Source organism: Oncorhynchus mykiss, chromosome 21 (genome assembly GCF_013265735.2).
Source record: "Oncorhynchus mykiss isolate Arlee chromosome 21, USDA_OmykA_1.1, whole genome shotgun sequence".
NCBI lineage: Eukaryota > Metazoa > Chordata > Actinopteri > Salmoniformes > Salmonidae > Oncorhynchus > Oncorhynchus mykiss.
In genome coordinates, this window is record NC_048585.1 from 37,943,196 (window position 1) to 37,959,604 (window position 16,409).

Genomic DNA, 16,409 nt, shown 5'->3' on the forward strand with positions numbered 1-16,409 from the left:
CTGCGGCGGGATGTACGGCCTCGGTGGACTACCTGGAGCCGGTAATGGGACAAACGGGAACGGTGGCGGCGTTTTAACAGAGATGCGCCACCCACACCACCATTACCCTGGCGGCGAGGGCGGTGAGAGGGGCGAGAGCTATGCCCTCTTCTACCCCAGCGGGAGCTCCGAGGATGGGAGCAACAGCATTGACAACGTCTCCGTAACCGACGGCAACTTCCCCCCGGGCGGTCGACTACGGTTACGTTCTCGCTCCATCTCGCTGAAGAAGTCCAAACGCAAACCCCCTCCACCCGTCCGGAGCGTCTCGCTCGTGAAGAATTTAGGGGACGCCGAGGGGCGCGTGCATGGCCACAACGGAGGGCACTACCGGGATGGACGCCCCAAATCCCTACACATCCCCCGGGACCACCTCCAGGACTTCCAGCCAGACTTCCTCCTACCCTCCTCCTCCCTCTCCAAGCCCGATCTGGAGGAGCCTGAGCTGGGCCACGGCGGCGTGGACGGACCCCCTAGCCTTGAGGTCCACGGACCAGACACAACAGAGCTGTCCTTCCCAGCCCACTGGCAGCTGGAGGAGTGGAAAGCTTCTGACCCCTACAGGTCGTTGTCTGGGTCTAGTACAGCCACAGGGACGACTGTTATAGAGTGCATGAAGGTAAGAGAGTCCTATACACAAAGGGCCCTATTCAGACATGAGATAAGTTGACCAACATGAAGTCAAATTTGGACTTAAATCCATGTTAAGTCTACTTATCTCAAGTGTGAATAGGGCCATTAGCACTTCCCTTAGTCACAGGTTGTTGGTATTTTGCTGTTTGTACTGTCTATACAGTGGGGAGAACAAATATTTGATACACTGCCGATTTTGCAGGTTTTCCTACTCACAAAGCATGGAGAGGTCTGTAATTGTTATCATAGGTACACTTCAACTGTGAGAGACGGAATCTAAAACAAAAATCCAGAAAATCACATTGTATGATTTTTAAGTACTTAACTTCATTCCTCACACTGATTGAGTAGTTTAAATGTAATGTTGAGCTCTCTCTCTTTCTTGTGTTTTTTGTGCAAACCTGTTAACAAGAGTTCTGTCCGTGGTGCTGAATGCACAGTGTACTTTTCCCTCTGTGTAGTTCATTGCGTGTTTAATAATGAAAATACCTACCAAAAGGAGAACATGGATGTGGTTTTTTCTGTGCATGTTACAAAAGTACAATAAGTAGCATATCTGGTCGTGATTTACAGTGTAGATATATTTGTCAACACAGTCATTCACATGATGTATAATCTTGTAATATAATTCTGGTCTGACATATTCGAATGTGGCCCTCCATGGAAATAATTACCCAGGCCTGGTCTATATTGTGTCATGCAGCGTTGCCCAAACCTCTTCCTGAAAATCTACAGTCCTGTAGGTTTTCAGTCCAACCCTAACCAAACTAGGTACCTGACTCATCTAGTTAAGGCGTTAAGTGGACTGAAAACCTACTGGACACTAGATCTCTAGAAAGAGGGTTGGGCAGCCCTGGTTTAATTCAGGAATTTTTTTCTGATGTGCGACCAGGAAGATGATTGTCATGTTTTTAACCATTCATGTCTAATACATTTAATCGAATCACATTTAATTGAATCTAAGGTTCGGGGCAGCTCCGAGTCTCTCCTGGACTCTCCCTCCACCTCCAGAGCCACCTCCCCCTCCCTGCTCTCCATTGAGGCAGAGTCGACCAAAGCTTCCTCCCCCTTCAAGCCACCAGGACTCATGTCCCCCTCCAGCGGCTACTCTAGCCAGTCAGAAACTCCGACGCCCATCACCCCCTCCAACCAGGTGGCAGGAACACCAACAGGGCCCGCCTGCACGTTGGGGTGTAAGATGCGCCCCAAAATCCCAGAGAGGAAGTCTTCGTTGCCAGCTACATCACCACGGGACCCTGCCGCCCGATCGAGGCTGTCCTTCGAGATGCCGGTTAACGCTCATCTGGATTTGTCCTCCATCAAACCAAAACAGAAGGCCAGCCGGCGCCATTCTGACACGTCCACCGCCACTAAGCCCGGTAAACTGAGTGCCGGCGGCCAATCAACTCTCCCAGTGGTGACCACGAACGAGCTCCGGAACATCCGCCTGCGTTCTGTCTCCCGTACTGACCTGGAGGACTGCCTTGATGGAGCCTCTAATGACATCATTGAGGAGGAGCAGGGTCGCGACCTTTCCCCCCCTCCTGTCACCCCCGGTTGCATCCCCGGCCCCCTCGTTGCCCCCAGACCCAAACCCCCTGTGGCCTTCAAGCCCCCATTACCCAAACGCCCCCTCAACATCCTCCTCAAGTCCCCCTCCTCCTCCCCCGTTGCTTCCGAGTCCCCCCCTGCCTCCCCTGTTGACCCTCCCCGGCCCATGCCTAACCCCAGCATCTACATGGTGGTAGGTAGGAAGCCCAAGCTGAAGAAAGCCTTCCCTCACACCCCCACCAGCCCCTTTAGACCCCAGGAACATCCCCAAACCTTCCCCCTCCACTACCCCCAGAGCCTCTATGATGCCCCCTCCTTCCCCCACACCCGGTCCCTGTACGATCTGCCTCCTCTCCCCCTGCCCCAGCCCCTCCTGGAGGACCCCTCCATGGAGCCGGAGTTCAACCCTGACTTGGAGCTCCGTCTTGGGCCTGAGGATGGAGGGTCTCTCCCCTCTCCCTGCAGTAACCAGGAAGTGCAGGAGACTCAGGATAAGAGCAAGTCTCTACCTAGCAGGATGACCATATCCTGTCTGGCTGAATTGGACAAGAAGAAACCCAAGGTAGGCCAGCTGAATGGGTCAGGGTTCAATGGGTCAGGGTTCAATGGGTCAGGGTTCAATGGGTTAGGGTTCAATGGGTTAGGGTTCAATGGGTTAGGGTTCAATGGGTTAGGGTTCAATGGGTTAGGGTTCAATGGGTTAGGGTTCAATGGGTTAGGGTTCAATGGGTTAGGGTTCAATGGGTTAGGGTTCAATGGGTCAGGGTTCAATGGGTTAGGGTTCAATGGGTTAGGGTTCAATGGGTTAGGGTTCAATGGGTTAGGGTTCAATGGGTTAGGGTTCAATGGGTTAGGGTTCAATGAATGCCTTTTTTTTGTTCTGTGGTCAGTCAGTCAATACTGTCTCTCTCTCTCTCTCTCTCTCTCTCTCTCTCTCTCTCTCTCTCTCTCTCTCTCATAAACATATACAGTATATTGTCTGCATGTATTTACTTGCTACATGGCACATTGTCCTTTGGTTATCATGTACACCACTAATAACAAATCGCTCCCCAAGGTTCCTCCGCCGGTTCCAAAGAAGCCCAACGTTCTGCTTCTTCCCTCCAACGGTACCACCGACAGACAGGGAACACAGACAGACTGCCCTGCCGCCCTCCGCTCTCCCGTTGGTGCGTTCCCACCAGAAGTGATTCCCGGGAAAGAGGAAAACCAGGAAAATGACCTGGGAATAGGGACGGATGAGGAAAGCTCCATGGAGTCTTCATTACAGGGCTCTTCTTTTACAGACGTGGAGGGGAGGCTCAGCATTACAGAGACAGGCAGAAGTATGTTTACAATGTTATGATGGGAAATGAATAAGTCAAAATCAATTTAGCTGGAATTCAGATCCTGTCAGGGGTGAAAGTGTTACAGTGCACAACTTCCTTTCCGGTTTCACTTCAATCGTAGTTGAAATGGAAGTGGTTACCATCGCAAATGAAAAACCAATATTGTTTTGATTGGTCATTGTTAATTGTTTTCTTCATTTATTGATTGATATCCATTGATAGAAATGTTTCTTGTTTTCATTGGTCTGTCGTCAGAGAGTAACTGACCAATCATATTGTTTCCAGGTGATGATGCGGAGAGTGTTGAGGAGAGCAGTTTGGTCGTTAGTGACAAGACGGAACTCCACATCACAGAGGAAATGGATGATGATGTCAGAGGACACACACCTACCACACACACCACAGAGGACCTGTTCACCAAAATACACAGGTATGCCAATACACACGCACGCTCGCACACACACACACACGCTCGCACACACGCTCGCACACACGCTCGCACACACACACACACACACACACACACACACACACACACACACACACACATTGGTTTTACTATCCTTATGGGGACTAAGCAATTCATTCTCATTTAAAACAATGTTTTTCTCCCTTAACCTAACCTTAACCCTCACCCTAAAACTAAACTTAGCCCTAAATATAAATATAACCCTAATTCTAACACTAAGCCTAACCGCTAAGCCTGAAAAGCCTTTTTCCCTGTGGGGACCGGCGAAATGTCCCACTGGTCCAAATGTTACTTGTTTTACTATCCATGTCAGGACTTCTAATGCGTTTAACATCTCTCCTCTTTTCTTCTCTTCTCTCCTCCCTACAGGTCAAAAAGGAAAGTCCTGGGCCGTAAGGAACCAGGGGACTCGTTCGGCAGCCGCCAGAGTCTGGTCTCTCCGGTGAAGCACAGCACCAGTGGTGGTGACCTCCGAACCCTGACCTTGGGCTCGACCCCGCGCTCCACCTCGCGGAATGACAACTTCATGGCCCTGCTCCAAAAGAAGGGCAGCAAGTCCAGCACGGGAGGGGCCAGAGTCTCTGCTATGGAACTCCTCAAGAGCACAAACCCCCTCGCACGACGCGTCACAGAATTCTCCACCTCGGCAGACGGAGGAGGGGATATGACCACCGGGAATAATGGAACCAGAATGCCTCAGGACCAATGAGAGTTTTTAAACCAATTGTCCCAGGTCATCCTCTCTCTCTCTCTCTCTCTCTCTCTCTCTCTCTCTCTCTCTCTCTCTCTCTCTCTCTCTCTCTCCCTCTCTCTCTCTCTCTCTCTCTCTCTCTCTCTCTCTCTCTCTCTCTCTCTTTCTCTCTTATCTCCCGAGAAAGTAGTTTGAATCTAGTTATAGACTTTTCGATCGGACTATTGATGGAAGAAAGGAACGTCCAACCAGACCACTCAACCACTGATTGACCTTTCACAAACGTTTATTAACTGGCCAATGGTTGGTCACAATGGTCATCAAAGGAGTTCTGTTTATCACGCCGTCCGTTCCATCATTAAGGGGTATTCTTTTTTGGAGGTCTCCTTCAGTCTAAAGGAGAACATTAGGATTGTTAATGTCATACTTCAACACACTATTTTTTTTTTTAAACGAGAGAGAGACTATACTAGGGAACGTTTGATTGGATAATAGACCTGGGTACATCGCAGGCCTGTGCTCGATGGCGACAGATGCCACACTAGTCTTTTGAAGACATGGGGTGAGTGTGTGTGTCGTATTTTCTGTCCCTCGCACAACAACAACAACAACAACAAAACCACAACGGTTTAAATCGAAAACATTCCACGGGAAGATTGACAGTTGGACATGGTACCAAGCCCCGATCCTTTATGTTTGAATCAAAGCACTTTGGCGACTGCCTACCGAGGTAGTTTACAACAACGAGGAAAACAACAACGCCTGTGTCCTCCCTGTTATTCGTTTGTTTATGTTTCTCTTTTCATACGCGATAGAAGGCCATATAAATGTACAAAGATATACATACATACCGTATAAACTGAAAAAATCCGCTTGAACTGTTCTAACAGACTATGGAGAGCCACAGTAGTAGTATAATAGTACTACACTAGTACTAACAGTAGTAGTACAATAGTACTACACTAGTACTAACAATAGTACTAACAGTAGTAGGACAGAAGTACTACAGTAGTACTAACAGTAGTAGTATAATAGTACTACACTAGTACTAACAGTAGTAGTACAATAGTACTACAGTAGTACTAACAATAGTACTAACAGTAGTAGGACAGAAGTACTACAGTAGTACTAACAGTATTAGTAGTAGTACTACAGTAGTACTAACAGTAATAGTACTACAGTAGTACTAACAGCAATAGTACTACTGTAGTACTAACAGTAGTAGGATACTATGTGATACACCTCACAGCACACAACAGGATCAAACCAACTGAACTGAAGGAGCGACGCTATGGAACACAATCCCACGAACCCTTACCCACGGATCTCCTCGCACTGCCGTCAGAGTGTGTGTGTACTTGCGTGCGTGTGTGTGTGTGTGTGTGTGTATACAGGAAATGATAACCAAACACAGCAAGGGAGGTGTGAAAGATGGCGGGCACAGAATTGAACCCTGTGGATCTTTCTTAACAGAGAGTATGATACAGGGTTGGGTTTATTTAACAGGGTTTAGACTGGTTTCCGTTAGGACCAAAGGACTGCCATAAACAGACCAGTGGAAACGTGTGTGTGTGTGTGTGTGTGTGTGCGTGTGTGTGTGTGTGTGTGTGTTTGTGTGTGTGTGTGTGTGTGTGTGTGTGTGTGTGTGTGTGTGTGTGTGTGTGTGTGTGTGTGTGTGTGTGTGTGTGTGTGTGTGTGTGTGTGTGTGTGTGTGTGTGTGTGGGGACAAGGGCTTCATTTATCCGCCCTAAGGAGAGGATTAAGTGGTCTGAATCATGTGGCTGTAGTCTTTGGAGTTTTCCGTGACGTTTTGGAACTGAGAGAGGATTCTGGGCCTGAGGGGATTCCGGAACTGTGATTAGAACCCACTTTTCTAACAACCATCACAAAACAAACCGAGACAGTCCAGGAAAACAGCTAACCATCCATCGGCCATATTGAAAAATGCATCACCCTCTTCTTTTTGCCCTCTCCACATGTTTTTTTCTCATACTGTCCGTTTTGTGCAGGGGTGATGTCGCAGCCTTTTCCCCTCGTCCACTCTCCCTCTCTTCTCGTCCACTCTCCCTCTCTTCTCGTCCACTCTCCCTCTCTTCTCGTCCACTCTCCCTCTCTTCTCGTCCACTCTCCTTCTCTTCTCGTGCACTCTCCCTCTCTTCTCGTCCACTCTCCCTCTCTTCTCGTCCTCCTTCCTGGCAGGAACACATGCTCCATCTGTCTCTCTCTCTCTCTGCCCATGGAGTAGCCCCCTCCTCTTCACATTTCTTCGTCCTCCCCTCATCCCTCCCTCCGTGCCCCTCCCATTCTTTCTGTGCATCTGAGCTCACAGACGACACAGCCTGAATGTCAATGGAAGGAAAGAAAAGGACGCCGCGTTGATATCGTGTTCAAGAGTGCTATGTTCAACTTCATCTTTCGATCCAACCCTCTCTGTCAAAAATACAAATGTTTTTTTTATTTTTAATCCTTCTGCTGCATTGTGCATCTGTCCCTATATCCAGACCAAACCAACCATCCATGTTACAAGGAAAACAGGAGGGTGGATTGTGTGAAAGAACACACAAGAGACGGATGGAAAAGGGTATGAATGTCTGGATGTGTACTTAAAAGGAAAGGATAGTGGACTTCTGGACCCACTCAGACTGTGAACACGGATCTTAACCTATCCTCCTTTCACCACACTTTTCCAGAACCATTACATTGGGGCTGTGCAAACCCTGGTGCTATTAAGCTACAGCGCCCCCCTGTGGATGAAGAGAGGGAGCACACCCTGTAAGACTACTGCTCTGTCCCTCCAGCAACAACACGGAGACGCAACGACTCCAGATTAATATCTGGATGCTCTTTTTGTTATATCGGTCATTCAGGAAACCAGAACAACAACGTCAACAACTTATAAAGACAATGAAAAGAACGAGAGAAAAAAAACCTATGTAAATGAACACATTATTAATAAATAGTCAAGTGACGCTTGTTTTAAATATTTAGTGAATGGAACTACATAAAAAAAAAATAACTATGACAAAACTCAGTGTTAGTTTGCCTTGTAGTCTGGCGTGATGTTTAACCTTCTGTGTTTTCTACATAGAAATATAATTACTAGAATGGACACCCCTATTTACGTCAATGGGGCCATAATGTCAAATTCCTATGGTCAGAGGTTCTATGCCCATTCTACTGGTTATATTCTATGGTTTTCAGCTACCTTGATATTACACTCCCTTTGAGGTATGCAGAGTTGTTACTCTTTCTGTTCTGAAGTACTGTAGTTATTATGGTTACTAAGGTAATGCTGTATACTATGGTTACTACAGTCATATACTGTGGTTATTACGGTAATACTGTATACTATGGTTACTACAGTCATATACTGTGGATATTACGGTAATACTGTATATTATGGTTACTACTGTCATATACTATGGCTGTTACAGTAGTGGTCGTCACTATTCCTACTATTACTACTCTTGGCTGTACCCTTATATTGTTCATAAAACACAGGTACAACGATAGAGAGAAAGAGGGAGAGAGAAAGAGTTGAAAAAAATGTAAGCAATAGATAGATGACTTAGCCCAAGACCGAGGATGAGGCAGGAACACAATACTGTAACTCTCAATCCAGTAGCAGATTCCAGCTCTAGCCACAGAAATGGTTGCGCAGTGCTACACACACACACACACACACACACACACACACACACACACACACACACACACACACACACACACACACACACACACAAACACACACACACACACACACACACACACACACACACACACACACACACACACACACAAAGAAATACAGATTTGTTCAGTAGCCTACAGTTGGCACATACAGTGATTTATCATAGTGGGTTCCAAACTCCAATCAACCATGTCTAGGAATGTGGTAGAGTATTACAGAGTATGGGAGCAGAAGAGAAAGAGGTATGAGGATAGGGGGAGGGGGGCGAGGGAGAGAAGGTGGGTAACATTTCACGAGTGGATATATCACTCCTCTGAAAGAGGGGATCACAGTTGGGTTAATACAAGTTCTGTCCATCGATTTATTTTCTTTCTTTCTTTCTTTCCTTCTTTCTTTCCTTCTTTCTTTCCTTCTTTCCTTTTTTCCTTTTTTCTTTTTTTCCTTCCTTCCTTCCTTCCTTCTTTCCATCTTTCTTTCTGTCTTTCTTTCTGTCTTTCTTTCTGTGATAAGGACAGCTCTTAAAGCTTTCCCCAAACTCCCCACAGAACACTAAAAGTCTAGAGAGAGGGAGAGAAGAAGAGAGAGGGAGAGAAGAAGAGAGAGGGGGAGAAGAAGAGAGGGGGAGAAGAAGAGAGAGGGAGAGAAGAAGAGAGAGGGAGAGGAGGGATGACAGAAAAAGATGTCCTTTAGTCAGTTTGTGTTTTATATCTTGTTTCTGCATCGACATCAAACAGCAGCACGACAAGCTGTTAACAACCATCTGGTTGTCATGACGCCTAACAAACAAACAGACATATTAATCTTAGCCTTTGTCTCAAATCACATCCTACTCCCTATCTAGTGCACTACTCTGGTCTAACACTTGAAAGGGTTTCAAATGAGATTTGATCGCACCCTTTTGAGCTATGTTGAAGTGTTAATCTGTATATACAATGTAAGTACCATTAGACGACCCTTATTCAGATTAAATATAGAGGTGATAGGATGATTAGGGACAGGAGTTATTTTTCTGTCAAAATATGTACTTTTTTTTTCCCCGAACAACATTCTTACAGAAATCTAGCCCCATAATTTTCCCTCACCACATTACCTAACCAATGCAGGAAAAACTCAGGGTCCTAGTTATAGGCTATGAGAAACAAATAGCATATAACTCTCGGCCCAGAGTGTTTCCCGGTCAGGTCATGTGGTCAGGAAAAACTCCTGTCCCTAAGTATAATGAGTATAACCGATAATTAGTTGTACAGCAGTTTTAAACTGCTCACAGTACTCTCTGTATGTATAGGACCAGGACAATAATAAAGTTTTATTAAGTTAAAAGACACACACAAAAACACCCACGAAACAAGATGAAGTTTGTTGGGTTAGGCTACTCAAATAAAGAGAGAGAGAGAGAGTTCTTGGAATTATTCTATTTTTGTTATTTCTCATTGGAAGGACATATTTAAAACTCTACTGCATATATGATTATTATTATGATAATTATCAATAACCTCAGTTTTCAGATCCAGCAGTGTGGTTTATGTAGCTGTTGGTTTGAACACATGCAGCTATGTATGTCTTGCCAATGTGATTCAAATTATTATATCATTCAAATAAATTATTTTTCTTGCTTAACACTGATTTTGTCTATGGATGTCCTTTTGAATTTTTTCTGACTTGGGGTGTATTCATTAGTGCCCACCATGGCAAAACGGTAGCAAAGTGTGTTTGCCATGGAAAACATTTTTGCAATGAAAATGAATGTCTCTTATTGAACAAGTTCAGGTTAGTCCCTCCTCATTTCAGTCGTTTGATTCATTTAGTTCCTAGAGAATACAAACGACCCTGTTATCATATCTGTGTTTCCTGAATGAAAGAACATTGCTGGTGATAGCAAAATAAAATCTATGATCAGTACAAGACAAATGAAAAGTCATCCGTAACTTGAGAACTGTTTTGATTTCATTAGCGTTTTGCCTTTTTCAATCACCAAAAACTGAGCAACAATGAATATATATTATAACATATTCACATACACTATTTACATTCATATAACCCTTCTGTGTTTGGGTGTGTTCACTTTCTTCTCCAGTCTGCTTCAGACTGTGTAGTTAAACCTCTCCAGTCTGCTTCAGACTGTGTAGTTAAACCTCTCCAGTCTGCTTCAGACTGTGTAGCTAAACCTCTCCAGTCTGCTTCAGACTGTGTTGTTAAACCTCTCCAGTCTGCTTCAGACTGTGTAGTTAAACCTCTCCAGTCTGCTTCAGACTGTGTAGTTAAACCTCTCCAGTCTGCTTCAGACTGTGTAGTTAAACCTCTCCAGTCTGCTTCAGACTGTGTAGTTAAACCTCTCCAGTCTGCTTCAGACTGTGTAGCTAAACCTCTCCAGTCTGCTTCAGACTGTGTAGTTAAACCTCTCCAGTCTGCTTCAGACTGTGTAGTTAAACCTCTCCAGTCTGCTTCAGACTGTGTAGTTAAACCTCTCTAGACTGCTTCAGACTGTGTAGCTAAACCTCTCCAGTCTGCTTCAGACTGTGTAGTTAAACCTCTCCAGTCTGCTTCAGACTGTGTAGTTAAACCTCTCCAGTCTGCTTCAGACTGTGTAGCTAAACCTCTCCAGTCTGCTTCAGACTGTGTTGTTAAACCTCTCCAGTCTGCTTCAGACTGTGTAGTTAAACCTCTCCAGTCTGCTTCAGACTGTGTAGTTAAACATCTCCAGTCTGCTTCAGACTGTGTAGTTAAACCTCTCCAGTCTGCTTCAGACTGTGTAGTTAAACCTCTCCAGTCTGCTTCAGACTGTGTAGCTAAACCTCTCCAGTCTGCTTCAGACTGTGTAGTTAAACCTCTCCAGTCTGCTTCAGACTGTGTAGTTAAACCTCTCCAGTCTGCTTCAGACTGTGTAGTTAAACCTCTCTAGACTGCTTCAGACTGTGTAGCTAAACCTCTCCAGTCTGCTTCAGACTGTGTAGTTAAACCTCTCCAGTCTGCTTCAGACTGTGTAGTTAAACCTCTCCAGTCTGCTTCAGACTGTGTAGTTAAACCTCTCCAGTCTGCTTCAGACTGTGTAGTTAAACCTCTCTAGTCTGCTTCAGACTGTGTAGTTAAACCTCTCCAGTCTGCTTCAGACTGTGTAGTTAAACCTCTCCAGTCTGCTTCAGACTGTGTAGTTAAACCTCTCCAGTCTGCTTCAGACTGTGTAGTTAAACCTCTCTAGTCTGCTTCAGACTGTGTAGCTAAACCTCTCCAGTCTGCTTCAGACTGTGTAGTTAAACCTCTCCAGTCTGCTTCAGACTGTGTAGTTAAACCTCTCCAGTCTGCTTCAGACTGTGTAGTTAAACCTCTCCAGTCTGCTTCAGACTGTGTAGTTAAACCTCTCCAGTCTGCTTCAGACTGTGTAGTTAAACCTCTCCAGTCTGCTTCAGACTGTGTAGCTAAACCTCTCCAGTCTGCTTCAGACTGTGTAGTTAAACCTCTCCAGTCTGCTTCAGACTGTGTAGTTAAACCTCTCCAGTCTGCTTCAGACTGTGTAGTTAAACCTCTCCAGTCTGCTTCAGACTGTGTAGTTAAACCTCTCTAGTCTGCTTCAGACTGTGTAGCTAAACCTCTCCAGTCTGCTTCAGACTGTGTAGTTAAACCTCTCCAGTCTGCTTCAGACTGTGTAGCTAAACCTCTCCAGTCTGCTTCAGACTGTGTAGTTAAACCTCTCCAGTCTGCTTCAGACTGTGTAGTTAAACCTCTCCAGTCTGCTTCAGACTGTGTAGCTAAATCTCTCCAGTCTGCTTCAGACTGTGTAGTTAAACCTCTCCAGTCTGCTTCAGACTGTGTAGTTAAACCTCTCCAGTCTGCTTTAGACTGTGTAGTTAAACCTCTCCAGTCTGCTTCAGACTGTGTAGCTAAATCTCTCCAGTCTGCTTCAGACTGTGTAGTTAAACCTCTCCAGTCTGCTTCAGACTGTGTAGTTAAACCTCTCCAGTCTCAAGATGATGGACTAGAGAAGTTATCCATATATCAATAAACATATAGCCTAGGTTTCAATGTAGTTTTTCCTACATCCAATGTATTCATACATTAAATATATCATTTACATTCGTATATTCCTTGCCATGTTTAATTAAACGGTAGCTATGTTTTCTTACCTCTGTAGTGAGCAGAGTCTGCCTCAGACGGTGTAGTCTTGTGTAGTGGTGGTAGTGTGTCTGTATTTCAGACTGTGTAGTCTTGTGTAGTGGTGGTAGTGTGCCTGTATTTCAGACTTTGCACCAGTGGAGGCTGCTGAGGGGACGACGGCTCATAATAATGGCTGTAATCGAGTCAATGGAATGGTATCGAACATGTGGTTCTTATGTGCTTGATACCATCCCATTGACTCCATTCCAGGCAGTACTATGATTCACCCTCCCCTCAGCAGCCTCCACTGCTGTTTAGTGGTGGTAGTGTGCCTGTATTTCAGACTGTCTAGTGGTGGTAGTGTGCCTGTATTTCAGACTGTGTAGTGGTGGTAAGTGTGCCTGTATTTCAGACTGTGTAGTGGTGGTAGTGTGCCTGTATTTCAGACTGTGTAGTGGTGGTAGTCTGCGTTTCGCTCAGATTAAAATGTATAACTAGAGGGAGGGTATTTCTTTAATAAACTGAGTTCCACAGAGACAGCTCATTATTAAAATCCTAAACAAACTTACGTAACATAGTGTTCATCCCAAATGGCACCCTAATTCCCTACATAGTGCACTACTTTTGACCAGAATCCTATGGGCTCAGGTCAAAAGTAGTGCACCACATAGGGAAAATGGTACCGTTTGGGACATACATGCATCTGAGGACTATGGCCCTGGCTGTAAGAACCTACTGGAGTCTGTTGCCACCTAGTGGAAATATCGCTCAATGACATCACACTGGATCTAAAAGTTACTACGCTTTTATTGATACAGTCCTGATCCTAGAATTCAAATTCCATGGAATTGGCAGCAGTTGGAATGTTGAATGTTGAAAATCCCTCCTGTATGATGAAAGTGTTCTCAGTCAAAATAAAAAAAGATATGTTATACATGACCATAGCGGCAGGTAGCCTAGTGGTTAGAGCGTTGGTCCAGTAACCGAATCCTCAATCCTCGCTATTGAATGGCAGACCCTGGCCGTGACCTCACTTTCCAAGGAATAGGATATGCAAAAAATACATTTCCAATTCACACATGCGTATTAATACACACTTGTACATGTGTGAAATAGGACAAATGCAAGCACCCATCAAATTATTCTGATTTATTATTATTATTATTGTTATAGATACATCATGACACAATGCTATTTGCAATGGAAAATCCCAGTAATCACAGAATGAACTAATGCAATACAGACTATTTTGTGCTATTCTGGGTTTTTCATTTGTAATCTTAAATAGTTTTGCTAATGAATAACTACCCCTCCCTAATCCAGCTACTGCAGTACCATTATGATACCATATATGTGTGCCAGTGTGTAAAAATATGGTATAACATACAAATTACAAAACATTATAGAATACCTGAGGTTACGCAGGTCGGAAGTTGATCCGTGTGTGTGTGTGTGTCTGTGTGTGTGTGTGTGTGTGTGTTACTATTTATCAGGGTTCAGTAGGCTAAAAGTGATTACCAACTCCGTCTCACTCTCGCACGCAAGCACACACAGACACACACACAGACACACACACACACACACACATATGGACAGTAGGACAGACTGACGAGAACGCAGGCACCAGGGCTAAACTGCCAAACTCCACGTTTCCTGTTTCTGACAGCAAAGAGCGCACAGTGCGTTATCTGTCACAGAACACACATACACACACACTCTTTCTCTCTCACACACACATCCAGCGGCCACAACAGCAGCCGGCACAGGAAGAACTGAGCGCTATCTTCAGAGAGATAGAGAGAAGCAGGAAAGAGAGAGAGGGATTGTGTGTGTGTGAGAGAGAGAGAAAGAGAGCAAGAGAGGGAGTGGGTGTGTGAGAGAGAGAGGGAGTGTGTGTGAGAGAGAGAGAGAGAGAGTGTGTGTGTGAGAGAGAGAGTGAGTGTGTGTGTGTGAGAGAGAGAGAGAGAGAGAGAGAGGGAGTGAGTGAGTAAGTGAGTGAGTGAGTGAGTGAGTGAGTGTGTGTGTGTGAGAGAGAGAGAGAGAGAGAGGGAGTGTGTGTGTGTGAGAGAGAGAGAGAGAGAGAGAGAGAGAGAGAGGGAGTGTGTGTGAGAGAGAGAGAGAGAGAGGGAGTGTGTGTGTGTGCGAGAGAGAGAGAGAGAGAGAGAGAGAGAGAGAGAGGGGGAGTGTGTGTGAGAGAGGGAGTGTGTGTGTGTGTGTGTGAGAGAGAGAGAGAGAGAGAGAGAGAGAGAGAGAGAGAGAGAGGGAGTGTGTGTGTGAGAGAGAGAGGGAGTGTGTGTGTGTGTGTGAGAGAGAGAGAGAGAGCGAGAGAGGTGGGTGGGGGGGACCACACAACAACAACCTCATACTGGGCTCAAGCTGTCTCTTGACTGATGGACAACTCTACACATCAACAGTTACTGTCTAAGCAGTGAGAGGAGGAGAGGATAGGAAAGAGAGGAGCGCTAAAGAGAAGAGAGTCAAGGAGGCTCACCTCGGTCCCCTCTCTGAGGAGAAGAAAAACAATTTTTTAGTCACTGATGGAATATCTTCTTCAGTGATGCAGATGGAGCAGCCTGTGCGGCAGGACATGCAGTTCTACTACGTGGTAAGTCTGTGTGTGTGCGTGCGGGTGCATGCACATGTATGTGTTTCTGTGTGTGTGCGTGCCACACTTTCAACCAAAAGTAGTGCACTACATAGAGAATAAGGTGCCATTTGGAATAAGGCTATGTTTGTCCTCCTCACTCAGTACACTTCATTCAGTGCACCTTGATCATGTTCCCTTTGGTCTCGTTTCCTTATGGCTCTTCGTTTAATTAAGCTCAATAAACTTCAGGGTCACTTTAGTCAACCTTTGGAACAATATTACTATATTGCTGGCAATTGTGAATGAATGAACTTCTCACCGTCATTCTTACTTTGTGCGTTAGTGCTAACCGCCATGTTACATTAATATTGAAAGGAGAAAACCGCTTTTTCAGCTTGTGTTTGTGTGTTTATAGAAGTAGGACAAGGGGTTTTATATTACTATATCAATACAGTGAAATATACAGTAACTAAAGTACTTTTACATTAAGGTTAATGTATTTAAAGTATATACAGTTGAAGTCGGAAGTTTACATACACCTTAGCCAAATACATCTAAACTCAGTTTTTCACAATTCCTGACATTTAATCCTAGTACAAATTCCCTGTCTTAGGTTAGTTAGGATCACCACTTAATTTTAAGAATGTGAATAGTAGAGAGAATGATTTATTTCAGCTTTTATTTCTTTCATCACATTCCCAGTGGGTCAGAAGTTTACATAGAATCAATTAGTATTTGGTAGCATTGCCTTAAAATTGTTTAACTTGGGTCAAACGTTTCAGGTAGCCTTCCACAAGCTTCACACAATAAGTTGGGTGAATTTTGGCCCATTCCTGCTGACAGAGCTGGTGTAACTGAGTCAGGTTTGTAGGCCTCCTTGCTCACACACGCTTTTTCAGGTCTGCCCACAAATGTTCTATAGGATTGAGGTCAGGGCTTTGTGATGGCCACTCCATTTGACTTTATTTTCCTTAAGCCATTTTGCCACAACATTGGAAGTATGCTTGGGGTCATTGTCCATTTGGAAGACGCATTTGCGACCAAGCTTTAACTTGCTGACTGATGTCTTGAGATGTTGCTTCAATGTACCCACATAATTTTCCACCCTCATGATGCCATCTATTTTGTGAAGTGCACCAGTCCCTCCTGCAGCAAAGCACCCCGACAACATGATGCTGCCTCCCCCGTGCTTCACAGTTGAGATGGTGTTCTTTGGCTTGCAAGCCTCCCCCTTTTTCCTCCAAACATAACAATGGTCATCATGAACCAGACTTGTGGAGGTCTACAATTTATTTTCTGAGGTCTTGGCTGATTTATTTTGATTTTCCCTT

At 45.0% G+C, this 16,409-nt stretch overlaps 2 protein-coding genes across 6 annotated transcripts in view; both read left to right on the plus strand.

The window, feature by feature from the left end:
* The window catches only part of nhsl2 (NHS-like 2), a 152,163-nt gene extending 142,138 nt beyond the window's left edge, over positions 1–10,025 (plus strand). For all 4 annotated transcript variants that reach the window (XM_036957749.1, XM_036957750.1, XM_036957751.1 and 1 more), the window contains 5 exons: positions 1–658; positions 1,637–2,785; positions 3,281–3,548; positions 3,837–3,981; positions 4,390–10,025. The exon at positions 1–658 is cut by the window's left edge and continues 733 nt beyond it. In XM_036957749.1, coding sequence (XP_036813644.1) covers positions 1–658; positions 1,637–2,785; positions 3,281–3,548; positions 3,837–3,981; positions 4,390–4,729 — 2,560 coding nt within the window. In that variant the 3' untranslated portion in view covers positions 4,730–10,025. The remainder of the gene's footprint in view (positions 659–1,636; positions 2,786–3,280; positions 3,549–3,836; positions 3,982–4,389) is intronic.
* A 4,796-nt stretch (positions 10,026–14,821) lies between these two features.
* arhgap36 (Rho GTPase activating protein 36) overlaps positions 14,822–16,409 on the plus strand; it is a 92,766-nt gene continuing 91,178 nt past the window's right edge. For both annotated transcript variants that reach the window (XM_036957753.1, XM_036957755.1), the window contains exon 1: positions 14,822–15,096. In XM_036957753.1, the coding sequence (XP_036813648.1) occupies positions 15,049–15,096 (48 nt within the window). In that variant the 5' untranslated portion in view covers positions 14,822–15,048. The remainder of the gene's footprint in view (positions 15,097–16,409) is intronic.